This window comes from Mirounga leonina, unplaced genomic scaffold, assembly GCF_011800145.1.
Source record: "Mirounga leonina isolate KUSES-001 unplaced genomic scaffold, KU_Mleo_1.0 Mir_151, whole genome shotgun sequence".
In the NCBI taxonomy this organism is placed as follows: domain Eukaryota; kingdom Metazoa; phylum Chordata; class Mammalia; order Carnivora; family Phocidae; genus Mirounga; species Mirounga leonina.
In genome coordinates, this window is record NW_023270377.1 from 92,418,942 (window position 1) to 92,433,769 (window position 14,828).

Genomic DNA, 14,828 nt, shown 5'->3' on the forward strand with positions numbered 1-14,828 from the left:
ACTAAAGGAATAATTTTGTTATACCCTTATTCTGATCATATCTCTATGTATTTTATTTTTTATTTCATTAATTTTTTGAAGCATAATATACAGTGTTATATTAGTTTCAGGTGTATGATATAGTGATTCAACAGTTCTATCCACTTCTCAGTGATCATCAAGATAAGTACTCTTAATCCCCTTTATCTATTTCACTCACATCCCCACACCCATCTTCCATCTGGCAACCATTAGTTTGTTCTCTATATTTAAGTCCTTTTTTTTTTTGTCCTTTTTCTTTGTTTCTTAAATTCCACTTATGTGTGAAATCATATGGTACTTGTCTTTCTCTGACTAACATTTCACTCAGCATTACATTCTCTAGGTCCATCCATGTTGCTGCAAATGGCAAGATTTCATTCTTCATGGCTGAATAATATTCTACTGTAAATAGACAGATAGATAGATAGATAGATATATCACATCTTCTTTACTCATTCATCTCTCAATAGACACTTTGGTTGCTTCCATATCTTGGCTGTTGTAAATAATGCTGCAATAAACATAGGGGCGCATGCATCTTTTCAAATTAGTGATTTCATTTCCTTTGGTAAATACCCAGCAGTGGAATTACTGGATCACTGATTGTTACTATGTGTGTTTCTCTATTTAGTGTGTTCTTTGCTTTTTAAAAAAACTGTTGGTACTTAAGAAGGTTTATATTTTTATTCTAGTAGAGATTTTTGCGGTTAATACTTTTTATGCTGGCCTTAATTCCCTCGCTTTAAGTGTTTTATAATTTGGTCTGACAATTTTAAATGCTATCCTCTGATTACCATCTTCTTCTTCTACCCATATCCTCACCTAGTTTTAGTCTTAGCTCTAAAATTAATGAAATAAAATGCTCACCGTTTCTCCAGTCATCTCTTGGCTGGATCAACTTCATCCTCCTATACTATGTTGTTCAATATGAACAAGGCAGAACCTAGCCACATGCAGGCATTTAAAATTCAGTTCCTATGTTATACTAGCCACATTTCAAGTGTTCATTAGAGCCATATGTGGCCAGTGGCTGTAATTTCAAACATCACAGCTGCAGAATGTTTCTAACACTGTAGAAAGTTCTATTAGACACGGCAACTCTAGTGGATTCCTCAGAAAGGGTGCATGTGTACAAAAATTTCTATGTGTAAAACCTCAGAGAAAATTTTCTTAGAGCCTTATTTGGATACCTTGGTAGAATATATGTCTTTGGTTTGTACTTTTTGCTTACATTTCTTGAAAATGCTGCTCCATGCTGCCTTGCTTTTGAGAAATATGATACCTGTCTAATTCTCCCTTGTAAATTATTTTCATCTTTTTGCCTGGAAGTCCTGGTTTTTTTTTTTTTAAATATTTAAGTTTCTGGGGCACCTGGGTGGCCCAGTCGTTAAGCGTCTGCCTTCGGCTCAGGTCATGATCCCATGGTCCTGGGATCGAGCCCTGCATCGGGCTCCCTGCTCAGTGGGCAGCCTGCTTCTCCCTCTCTACCCCTTGTGCTCTCTCTCTCAAATAAATAAATAAAATCTTTAAAAATAAATAAATAAATAAATAAATATTTAAGTTCCAGTGGTTTACAATGATGTATTTTGGAGCTCATTATTTATGGAGCATTTTTCCCTGCATCTAGTGAAAGAGTCCTTTCAATATGTAAACTCAGGTTTTCTTTTATTTCCAGAAAGTTTTCTTGATTACAGTTTCAAATACTAGTTCTGTTCCAATGTTTTGGTTTTTCCTCTTCAAAGACTCTGATAAAATGAATATTATTCCTACTTTTCCTATCTTTCATTTCTACTAGTTTCTCTTCAACTCCTTTTATTCATCATCCATTTTCATTCTCTTGGCTGTTTTTGCTGCTTTTCCTTGATATCTTTTATTAAATTTGAATGTAACTCCATTCTCCTTTGGACCCTTTGTAATTTAGTCTTTACTTTTGATATGGTTGTCTTATTCTTCTACTTCTATCCTGAGTTAAACCAGCTGTGGTTTCATTTCTTTGTGGGGTTTTTTGGTCCATTTCTGCTGTTGGCTTTAGTATTTCTGATTAAACATGATTTTTCATATCCCCCATGTTGGTTTGAGAACACCTGACTCCTTTCAGAGTGTTACAATTTTTTTCTGCTTCATGGTCAATTTTCTGGGAAATGTTTTTATTAGCTCAAATAATCATATCTGCAGTTTCTGCTTTTTTATAGTAGTTCTGTATGGATATGATCTGCTCTTTACCAATCCCAGTCATGTCACAGTTTAAAAGTGCCCTCTTCTGTACCGTTTCTTTAATGGATTGGGGAGAGGGTGATGGTCTTATTTCTTATTTCTCTTGCATTTCTGCAGGATCCCTAATTTTCCCCTTATTCCTTTTTTCCCATCATTGCTTTATCTCAAAGGGGTATCATTCCTTCTCTATATATCTGGTTCTTCCCAAGGCAGTGTCTCTCCGAGTGTCCACTTCTATTCCTGCCCACTACAAGCCCCTTCTCTATAGCCGTGCTGTGAACTATCAAACCATATTTGCAAAGTTGAGTATTTTGCACTGAGTATTAATGTTAGGTTCTCTCATGCTGGGGGTGACTCTGTGCTCCATCTAAGCCTTCTATATCCCTCAGCTCTTTTTTTTAAGACTCCCTGCCCCCACTCTCTATATACAGGCTTACAGCACTAGGAACTCCATTGAAATTTGACTTCTCTACTGAAAGTTAATTCAAAGGTCACTATAGTCTCTATATCTTAGTAATGCTGAAAGCATAGATTTATTTTCTTACTAATTTCATGGGGTTTCGGCGGAGCTGAATGGGAGAGTGTGTAGGACAATTTGTTATCAGGTGTGTCACTATTCTCCAGAACTTTGTTTGTTTTTTTATTTATTTATTTTTTAAGATTTTATTTATCTATTTGACAGAGAGAGACATAGCGAGAGAGGGAACACAAGCAGGGGCAGAGGGAGAGGGAGAAGCAGGCTTCCTGCCGAGCAGGGAGCCCAATGTGGGGCTCGATCCCAGGACCCTGGGATCATGACCTGAGCCGAAGGCAGACACTTAAAGACTAAGCCACCCAGGCACCCCTCTAAATGTTTTTTTAATAATTACAAGGCGGTCCATCAAATGATTATACCATATTTATTGAACCAAGCCTTATCTTTGGAAACCTTTGTTGTATCTACCTTTTCACTAGAAAACTTTGTTGAACATCATTCTTGTACATTAGTATTTCTGTATTTCTTATTATTTCCTTAATAAATTTTTTGATATGAACTGCTAGGTCAAAGATGTGACCATCTTTAAGGCTTTTGACATATGCTATAAGACAGTTCAATGGTAAGCATTCTATATAAAATATACATGTCTTATTCTCCGGCCTATTTGCAACTAGTTCTAAAATCTTAAATGTGAATAGCAGATATATAAAAGGCCCATTAAATTACAATGCTTTGCTTCTCAGTTGTGTCCAAAATTTCACATCTATTATAGTGAATTTTTAAAATGCTAGAAAAATTGTTAGCTTTCCAGTATTAGATACTGAAACTTCAGTTACCTTTTCTGCTTCCCGTGTATCATCAAAAAGTCTCCTTTGCCTCCTAGCAGGAATTGGCTTAGCTGTTTCCCAGGCTTCTACCCACATATTGCTTGGAATCTTCATTCGGGCACTCAGTTCTCCTTTCAGAACCATGTTGCCCTTTTCGTCAATGACCTCCTCTTCAATATAATCCCGGGGTGAGTACCACCTCACAAAATCTTCCAGAAAACAACCTGGATTAGCTGCCTAAAATAAGGCAAAAAAAAATTCAGCAGAATCAAATAAAAATCAACAGGTAATGATAAAACTGTTTACAAATTCATACTTTCACAAAAAGCTTATCTAATCTTTACAAAATCTAATATGTGACATGAGTCTGGGTGTCACCTTTAAAACAGGTCAGATGTTCAAGTACCAAAAGCATTTTCTTTTGTTGTCTCCATTTTATAGAAAAAGAAAACATTTGATGAATTTAGAAATAAAAAGTCGATGGGAAGTGAAAATAATTCTCTTAAGTGTATTGTTAAGTTACATAACAATTTATGCATTTCTGATACATAATTAAATTTATATTTAAACTTAATTTAAACATAATTTTAAAATTATAATATAGTAACTACTCAATACTTGGAAAAGTATGAAATAAGCTCAAGTCAAGTAGTTAAATAATATACAATGTGATCAGAATAATAACACAATAACAGAAAAGTTCTACCGTTTTTTACCTCAATAAATCACTACTGATACTGCAATTATCAGCTAACCTCAGAAATGTTCTTTTTAGTCATCAAAAGCACATCATTTGTGCTTTATATAACAAATTACCATCACATAAATTGCTTTTGTCCTGTTAAGGAACTGGAATTCAAACTATTGCTTTTCAGGTTTCTGAAACCAACTAATTAAACTTTTATTTAGTAGGTAAGTCTGTAGAATTAATGATGCATGCTAAAATGCCTTAAGTAATTCTACAGTCAAGCCTGGAAAAAAGGAGAAGCTTCACAGTGTTAGTGGTAAGGCATGGAGGTCGTCTTTGCAAGTGTCCAGTGATGTATCAGTAGAGTACTAAAGATGGATACACACACACACACACACACACACACACACTATCTCAAAGGATATGTGTGCACACATTAAACACATACCTTTTTGGTTAAATTCTCTACCACAACGTATACTTCCTACCAAGAGTACTATTTTATTTTCCTGAAACAGTTAAGTGATATAAACATTAACAAGGAAGTGCTAATCAGCAGAAGATAATTTTCTTCCTTTTTAAATTAAATTAACCTCTAACCAAAATGAAAACAGACATAAGTCAGTCTTAAATGTAAAGAGCAAAACTGCCCATTTCTCCTCATTGAGTTCACTGTCTCTCAGCTTCACGATCCCCATCAATTTAGGAAATCCCCCTAAGGGATGAGGACTCAGAGGAAGGTCCTTAAATGAGAGTCATCAACATAACTTCTAAGGGCTATGGCATCATGGCAACCAAAAAATGCTGTGAAGTGCAGTGGATCAAGACTGCTGCATGACTCAGGATTCAGGTACAAAGATCTGGTTACTAACCAGGCAACATCACACCTGCACAAAAACATCTTAGGAACCAGAGATAGACCTTGAGAAAAGAGAACGAACTTAAAGAAAATAATACTGAACTCCTGCACTACAGAAGTTAAAAAAAAAAAAAAAAAAACTTTTCACACAAAAATTCTTCATCTGTCTGGCCTTACTGTACCAGGCTGAACATACAGCTACCAGGAGAGAGTCAAGCCTCACTTCAGCTATGGCTTATCTTCTTTCTACTGTTAAGGTATGTACTCCAAGGACATGCTTGAGAATAGGCTCTGTCCTATAGCGAGGTGTAGGTACCTCAGGTACATATCACCATTCATCCAAAGCTCTGCAGACTCTCCTAAGGGCCCCTAATACCAACTCACCCCTATATAAAAAGGTAAAGGCAACCATGTCTATTTTAGAATGACTACGTTTCCTTAAATATATTAACTGATTCCCACATAGAGACAGATGTGTAAGTTGGCTATCTGAAATACAATCTTTTTATTGAAACCATGTTTTAAGAGATTTGTAGGTACTCAAGGTAGTCTAAAACAGTCTAATGAACCCAAACTTGCTGAGGTACAGTGTTGGAATTATACAGAACTTTCCTGTGAGGAGCCAATATGTTTCTTCTATAAGGACAACTTTTACACTTCCAATTTGGAATTTCGTCTGGTAAGTGCCTCTGCAAGGAAGCTGTAGCAGGTTAAGGACAGATACATATGAAGGCAGCTAGAAGTCAGGTACAAAAATAGCTGCTGCACACTCCTACTATGCACATACACCCTTTTCTACCTTTTTGATTTAGCACATGTCCTGAGAGTCAACTGTCTTCTCTTTATCCACTATACCAACTATTTGTCTTAAAACAATTATGTCTTTCTTTCTTGTCTCATGGCAGGACAAAATGCACAGATTTTCCATATCTTTTTAGTCTCTAAGAAAAACACATACCTCTCAAGAGGTTTCCTGAATTTTTTTTTTCCTTTTGGTAAAGATGGGGTAAACAAGCAGAGAATAAAAGCATTCCCTTTTACTGTCACTAAAATCTGCTAACAGGGAAGATAAAAGTGACATAGGTTTTCATAGGCTATTCATATCGAAAAAAAAATCAATCTCGGGCTGGCATACGGCATGAAAGCAGGACTGATTGGAAGCTATGGAATGGGGAGATGGAGGCCATCACAGGTAGCAGCATGTCAAGGAGGAAAATCTGGGCACGGGAGACAGTTCAGAGTATCAGCAGGAGGCACAAGGAAGGCCTATGGCCCACCAGACTACCCACTTGGTTGTTTTGGTGCTGTTGTTGTTGTTTTTAATACACATGGCTTCACCTCGGCTTTCAAAAGTAAGTAATTCAAAAACAAAAGACCTTTCTTCATCCTTGGGCTTTTACGCTAATAAGCTAAATGTCACCATTCTCTGAATCCTCTATGTTCTAATATAAGCCTATATCTAAGCTTAAAATATTCTTCTCCAGGTAGCAAATGCCTACTGATCCTAAATGGTGACTCTTCTGAGAAACCTTCCAAAGTCAGTCACCTTTTTGACATTGCCTTCGTAAGTGAAGGCATCACCTAATTATTTACATATCTCCCTCCACAACTTCAATAGACTATAACTGAGGATAAACAGTGTATTTCCTACTTATCTAATAACAGTACAAGTCATAAAGTAGGCAATCAAAAAGTTTGTTGAATGAAGCAGCCTATGTTAAATCCCAAGGGTTTCCTAAAAGCCATGCATTAAATTGGCTAAACACATACAAGGGAGAAAAACATCCCAATGCACATAAAGAAAAGATTCAATTCTCAACTTTCGACTACTATTCAAAGATTGTTCTTTTCTTTTTTTAAATTTAAGAAGCAAGTCTGGCTACAACGTTTAGGAGATTAATGTAGGTTGTTGTAACTACTAAGAAATCAAAACGTTTAATAAAAAAGACATTCAGGCCTTCACACCACTTTAGAGAGTGACTTTCACAGCTTCATCTCAGAATCGCTCAAAAGAGACTCCCAAGCTCTGACAGTGTGACCCACCTTAAAAGATTCCATATCTGAAAGCAGACAGGCACTCTGCATGCGTGCTCGGAGGTGAGCCCCTTCTGCTGATGTACCTAATTTAGCTAGAACCTCCGACTGCTCTTCTAGCAGATCTTCTGTCATAGGCGCTGGTTCCTGTGAAGCACAAAAGGACAAAGCTCATGAACAGCTTTTTTTAGAAAAAGCAAAACTATAAAAACAGAATAAAGACAATTATATCCGCTCTAGCAGTCACAAGATCTGTATTTAAAAGAATTTAGAGAAATTCACAAGTTTTTTGGAACCTACATAAAAAATTAACAACTTAATAATAAATATGACTTTCAGGACACCCCCCCACAACAAATAAGATTATCATGTTTCCCTTGACAAGGATTAATAAAAGAGGAATTTGGGTGCACCGAACATTTTCCTGCCTCTTAATGATAAGAAGTGAAGTTCTAATGATATGTTTATATATGCCACCGTTAGTTACACCAGGTTTTTATTGTAACTCCTAAGAGAAAAAAAAATGATAAATATGAAAATTAAAATAAAGGCAAATTAATTGAATCCCAACTAAAAGACCCCGAATAACTAAGTTTTATGTTGGAAAGCTGCTTTGAGTTTAGGTTCCAAAGATATTCTAATTACAAATTCCCGTAAGAAGTCTTTGGATTTTTGTTTTGAGAATCAGGGACATTATAGATTCTAATGGTAACCCCAAATAAAAAAGAAGCTAAGGCAAATCTAAAGGAATACATAACTACAGAATCATTATGAACATTCCACGCTGTTCAAAGGGTCTTAGGAAAGTTCTCTAAGAATTGATTCCATTAGATTTTATATCTGAAATACGAAGCACTCAACAATCCAGAGACTAACCAAACAAAGCTTGCCTGCTTCATTCTTAAAGCCAAAAAAAACATGGACTTTTCTATTCCTAGATAATAAGATAAAGCACAAGAGAAATAATTTTTTAGAGCATCTTGCCAATACATTCCTTCTAGATTTCAACAGCTTACTATAAAGCAGGTTTTATAGCCTCAGCACTACTGACATTAGACTGGGTAATTCTTCGTGGTGGGCCTGTCCTATGCATTGTAGGATGTTTAGCAACATCTATGGCCTCTACCTATTAGATGCCGATAGCACCACTCCACCTCATGATAATCAAAAGTGTTTCCAGACATTACCAAATATCCCTGGGGGGAAAAAATCACTCCCGAGTTGAGAACCACTGCCGTAAAGATAAATAATTTTCACAAATATCTGTCAAAAATAAAGTAGGAGCATGGTAAAGCTATGGCATTCAAAACAGAGCAACAAACAAAAGAAAATAACTTTTCTTCTATCATCCTCATTTTTGAAGCAAACCTAAATGAGGCACTTTCACATACTGCTGAAGAGAACATAATGTATAAGCTTTTCTAGATGACAATCTGGGAATCAATACATGGCATTAATGATGATGCCCTCTGACCCAATAATCCACTTCTAGAAATAGCACTATAGCATTACTTAGAATAGTGTGAGAACTGGAAAGAACCTCAATGTACAATAGGAAAATTGTTTGATATAGGAAAAATGCAAAGAAACTGCTCTAACAGTGATTATCTGTGGATTATGGAATTATGAATTTTTGTTTTCTTTTCTGTACAATGAACATGCATCACTTTTAAAGTCTCACACCGATACTCAGGGCTGAATAATAATAGGTAAGGCAATATGACACAGTGGTTAAGAGCTTGGGCTCTAGAAAAAAACGTGCCTATGTTTGAATCCCAGCTCTACGACCTTGGATAATCACTTAAGCTTTCTGTGACTCGTTCTTGTGAAGAAAAAATCCTGGCACACACTCAATTAATGCTAGCAATTAGAGACAAAATAGTTAGGTTTTAATTATAACCTCCCACTGATTCAAAATACCACAAATTAAAAAAATAATATGAACCCCCAATGAAGCAGTACTCAAGAGCAGAAGCCTTCAGTCTTTTCATTAGGAAGGAGCTACTTTTCATTGTCCTACAGCCCTGAAATCTCAGGATGGCAAGAAAGGAACAAGATGTTGAAAAGATACTGATAACCCTCCCACCTGGAAATCTCAGGCCAACTATAAGTAAAGAAGAACATGATTAAGAGGAACATAAGCAGCAAGTAGCCCAAGGACCATACGCTTTCATATCTACCACTTCTAAATATGCTCAAAGCTTTCTCATATGCATGATCTCATGTGATCACTGAGAGGAGGTCAGGGCATTTTACAACTGGTGAAACCGAGGTACAGAGATAAGTGACCTACCAAAAATCAAGTGGCAAAACTACAAAGTGTCAAACTGAAGGCAGAATCTCAGACATCTATCTGATGCTGACTTAGAGAACTACTAGTTTGGTTCAATTCACTGGTTAAGGACTCTTGCTCCAAGAGAGTCTCCACAGGTTTCTCTTCTAGCCCTGGCTCTAGAATATTAGGTAAAGTCTTCAAGCTTTTCCTAGCCATAAATTTTAGGTTGAACTAAGTCTACATGAAAGAAATACTAAAGTGTGCTTGAATTCTTATGAAGCAAGGATCTATATAAAGTCTTATTTGTGTGTGTGTGAAGTGGGCAATTGATTAATGGCACATTTTAAGCTAACTTCTAAAGTGTGAAATTTTAAGTGTCTCAACTGAGATCATTTTGAATTCCAACCATTTTATGTAAGTACATATACAATGATTATAATTCAAGTGAGATTAACTTTTAAGTAAGACAGTAAAATAGACTAAAAATCTGCCCTGATTTGCCTAAATGTAAGATATAAAAATGAATTTTTAAATACATAGAAGGCATATTGAGAAAAAAATAAGTTTAAATTATTCCAGATTTATATAATAAATCTGAATGTAGAAAATGAAGCATCTAAAATGAATGAGGGGGGTATAGCCTTTTGAAAAGAAATAATGCTTGAGCTTCCAGAATAACTTTTTTGGACTCTTCATTAACCCAATCAAACCAAGACAACATAATGTAACTAGCTCATTAAAAATAAGGAATACTGTTAATTAAAATTTGAAAGGGAAAAGATGTAATAAATTAACCTTTGCTGGATATTTACATGCCAAATGCTTTTAAATATACATGGTTTAATCCTTAACAACCGAGAGTAATACAAACTATTCTTGGCTTTTAAAGGATTTAATATTTGATTATTAAGCAAATAAATAGATAGGGTTTTCAAACTGGAGATATGTTAGAACAGAAATACTTTCCTTTTCTTCCTGTCAATCACTGATCATAGAACCACCTAACTTTTTTAACTGCTTTTTTGAAGTATAATCGACATACAATAATTTAAAAGGAACATCTGATGACTATACATCCATGAAACAATCACCAAAATCGAGATAATGAATATATCCATCACTCCTCAAAGTTTCCTTATGATCATTTTTGGAATGTCCATCAAAAAATGAATGGACAGGGCGCCTGGGTGGCTCAGATGGTTAAGCGTCTGCCTTCGGCTCAGGTCATGATCTCAGGGTCCTGGGATCGAGTCCCGCATCGGGCTCCCTGCTCCTTGGGAGCCTGCTTCTCCCTCTGCCTTTCTCTCTCGCTCTCTCTCTCATGAATGAAAAAAAAAAAAAAATGACTGGACAAATAAACTGGTATATCCATGCAATGGAACACTAGTACTAAGCAATAAAAATGAATGAACTATTGATAGACACAACAGTATGTATGAATCTCAAAATAATTACGCTCAAAGAATTCCTACACACACAAAAATAAAAATGAGTAAAACTTTACACAAAATTCTAAAAAATGCAAACCAACCTATTATTTTTATTAGAGAGCAAAACAAGGCTCAGAAAGAAAACACAGCTTGTACTGGCAATACTGTTAATAGTGGTAGTGCCAGAATATAAATCTAGTTCTGGTAGTTTCCAAAACCAAGGTCTATACCACAAGACCTCAATGCCAACTGCATGCTCCAAGACAAAATTAGATTAACTATACACTCGGTTTTTAGTATTAGAATATTCTGTCCTAATATTAAAATTTAATAATGAAGTACCTAAAAAATATAATTTACTTTTAAAAGGATATAATGAACAAAAAGCATAAGGCCTGTCAAACAAAAAAACTAACCTTATAAATAATAGCCACCTGCCAACAGTATAAACATGGAACAGAATCCATGCTTAAAATTATCAAGCAAACATCCCAATATCCAACTGTATAAATATTAAAATTAATCAACCCATTTCAAAATATAAAAACTGCTTACAAACTTCTAAGTAAATCCTTGCATCTTGAGAAGCAATATTAGCCACTTATGTCTTATAAGAAAAAGTCCTCAGAAGAATAAAAGCTAAAAACTGAGTGCTTATTGTGGACTAGACACTGTATTCACTCATCATGTGCTATTTCACTTAAAATTCACAATTAGCTTAATGATAACCTCAATATGCAGAAAAGCATTTGATAAAATATAACACCTGTTCGTGATAAAAACTCTCAAAAACCCGGAATAGAAGAGAATTTCCTTAATATGATAAATGGTATCAACATCAGATATGCTCAATGATTATTATATGCTTTCCTCCTGAAATTGAGAGCAAGAGCAGGTATCCATACACTAATCAACACTGTACTGGTGGTCCAGTACAATAAAGTATGAAAAAGAATCAAAAAGTATAAAGGTTAGAAAATCAAAATGCAAATTGTCTGTATTAACAGACAACATGACTGTGTATACAGAAAACTCCAAATAATCTACAAACGGCTAGAAATAATAAGTGAATGTACTAAGATTGCTGGATCCAAAGTCCATATAAAAAAATCAACTGTTTCTATGTATCAGGGAAAAAAAATTTCAATGGATTTTTTAAAATGCCATTTATAACATTTAAGAAATTACAAAAACTATGAATTAAATCTAATAAAAGATATGCAAAACCTCTACATTGAAAACTATAAAACACTGGTAAGGGAAAATAAAAGAAATCTTAAATAAAATGAAAGGTATTTCACAGTCATGGGACTCGAAATTGTTAAGATGTCAATTCTCCTTAAATTAATTTATAAATTCAATGCAATATGGATTAAAAACCCAGCAGGATTATTTTATATGTGGAAAATGACTAGCTAATTCTAAAATTTACATAAAAATGCAATGAATACCCAAGATAATCTTGAAGAACAAAGTTAGATTTATACTACAAGACAGCAAGACTGTAAGTTGTAGTAATATAGTATCTTACTGGTACAAGGATAGACAAAGAGACTAATGGACAGAATAAATAGTCTAGAGGGCGCCTGGGTGGCTCAGATGGTTAAGCGCCTGCCTTCGGCTCAGGTCATGATCCCAGGGTCCTGGGATCGAGTCCCACATCGGGCTCCCGGCTCAGCGGGGAGCCTGCTTCTCCCTCTGACCCTGTCCCCTCTCATGCTGTTTCTCGCTCGCTCGCTCTCTAAAAACTAAATAAAATCTTTAAAAAAAAATAAAATAAAATAAAAAAATAAATAGTCTAGAAATAGACGAAAACGTATTCGATCATATGATTTACAACAAAGACACCACTGCCATTGTGTGGGAAAAAGCAGTTCCTCTGAATAATGGTGTTGGAACATAATTATATGTCCTTACAGAGAAAAGACAATCTTTTCCTCATACCAAACACAGTCAATTTGAGGTGGGTCACAGACATAAATGCAGTAAGTAAAACAATGAAGCTTCCAGAAGAAAACACAGGAGACTACACTGGGGCAGAAAAAAATTTTTTCTTTTTAAAGATTTTATTTATTTATTTGACAGAGAGACACAGCGAGAGAGGGAACACAAGCAGGGGGAGTGGAGAGGGAGAAGCAGGCCTCCCGCCGAGCAGGGAGCCCGATGCGGGGCTCAATCCCAGGACCCTGGGATCATGACCTGAGCCGAAGGCAGACATTTAACCGACTGAGCCACCCAGGCACCCCTAAGCTGATTATTATTATTATTATTTTTTTTTTTTAAGATTTTATTTATTTGACAGAGAGAGACACAGCGAGAGAGGGAACACAAGCAAGGGGGGTGGGAGAGGGAGAAGCAGGCTTCCCGCAGAGCAGGGAGCCCGATGTGGGGCTCGATCCCAGGACCCTGGGATCATGACCCAAGCTGAAGGCAGACGCTTAACGACTGAGCCACCCAGGTGCCCCAGGCTGATTATTTTTAAGAAACAACAGACATACTGAAAACCAAGTAGAAGATACCATTTTGTAAGAGGCGTTTACGTACTATTTTTAAAAATATTTTTTCTTTCTTTCTTTCTTTCTTTCTCTCTCTCTCTCTCTCTTTCTTTCTTTCCTTTCTTTCCTTTCTTCCTTATTTTAAAGAGAGAGAGAGAGCACACAGAGGGGAGAACAGAGGAGGAGGGAGAAAGTCTTAAGCAGACTCTGTGCTCAGTGGTGGAGCCTGATACAAGGCTCCATCTCAGGAGCCTGAGATCAGGGCCCTGAAATCAGGACCTGAGCCAAAACCAAGAGTCGGATACTTAATCTCCATTTTTTTTTTTAATTTTATTATGTTATGTTAGTCACCATACATCATTAGTTTTTGATGTAGTGATTGTTTTCGTATAACACCCAGTGCTCCATGCAGTACGTGCCCTCCTTAATAACCATCACTGGGCTAACCAATCCCCGCTCCTCCCTCCCTTCTAACACCCTGTTTGTTTCTCAGAGTCCACAGTCCCTCATGGTTCATCTCTCCCTCCGATTTCTCTCCTGTCATTTTTCCCTTCCTTCTCCTAATGTCCTCCATGCTATTCTTTATGTTCCACAAATAAGTGAAACCATATGATAATTGACTTTCTCTGCTTGACTTATTTCACTTAGCATAATCTCCTTCAGTCCCATCCATGTTGATGTAAAAGTTGGGTATTCATCCTTTCTGATGGCTGAATAATATTCCATTGTATATATGGACCACATCTTCTTTATCCATTCGTCTGCTGAAGGGCATCTCGGCTCTTTCCACAGTTTGGCTATTGTGGACATTGCTGCTATGAACATTGGGGTGCATATGGCCCTTCTTTTCACTACATCTGTGTCTTTGGGGTAAGTACCCAGGAGTGCAATTGCTGGGTCATAGGGTAGCTCTATTTTTAAATTTTTGAGGAACCTCCACACTGTTTTCCAAAGTGGCTATACCAACTTGCATTCCCACCAACAGTGTTAAGAAGGTTTCCCTTTCTCCACAACCTCTCCAACATTTGTTGTTTCTTTCCCTGTCCATTTTTGCCATTCTAACTGGTGTAAGGTGGTATCTCAATGTGGTTTTGATTTGGATTTCCCTGATGGCTAATGATGATGAACATTTTTTCATGTGTCTGTTAGCCATTTGTATGTCTTCTTCAGAGAAGTGTCTTTTCATATCTTCTGCCCACTTTTTGACTTATTTGTTTTTTGGGTGTTGAGTTGGAGAAGTTCTTTATAGATTTTGGATACCAGCCCTTTATCTGTAGTGTCATTTGCAAGTATCTTCTCCCATTCTGTGGGTTGCCTCTTTGTTTTGTTGACTGTTTCCTTTGCTGTGCAAAAGCTTTTTTATCTTGATGAAGTCCCAAAAGTTCATTTTTGCTTTTGTTTCACTAGCCTTTGGGGATGTATCTTGAAAGAAGTTCCTGTGGCCAATGTCAAAGAGGTTACTGCCTATGTTCTCCTCTAGGATTTTGATGGATTCCTGTCTCACATT

General features: G+C 36.3%; 1 protein-coding gene across 3 annotated transcripts in view; it reads right to left on the minus strand.

Annotated features, from left to right (window-relative positions):
- RAB3GAP1 (RAB3 GTPase activating protein catalytic subunit 1) overlaps positions 1 to 14,828 on the minus strand; it is a 113,711-nt gene that overhangs the window by 17,966 nt on the left and 80,917 nt on the right. For all 3 annotated transcript variants that reach the window (XM_035008149.1, XM_035008148.1, XM_035008150.1), the window contains 2 exons: positions 7,131 to 7,268; positions 3,550 to 3,777 (listed from right to left, as the gene is read on the minus strand). In XM_035008149.1, the coding sequence (XP_034864040.1) occupies positions 3,550 to 3,777; positions 7,131 to 7,268 (366 nt within the window). The remainder of the gene's footprint in view (positions 1 to 3,549; positions 3,778 to 7,130; positions 7,269 to 14,828) is intronic.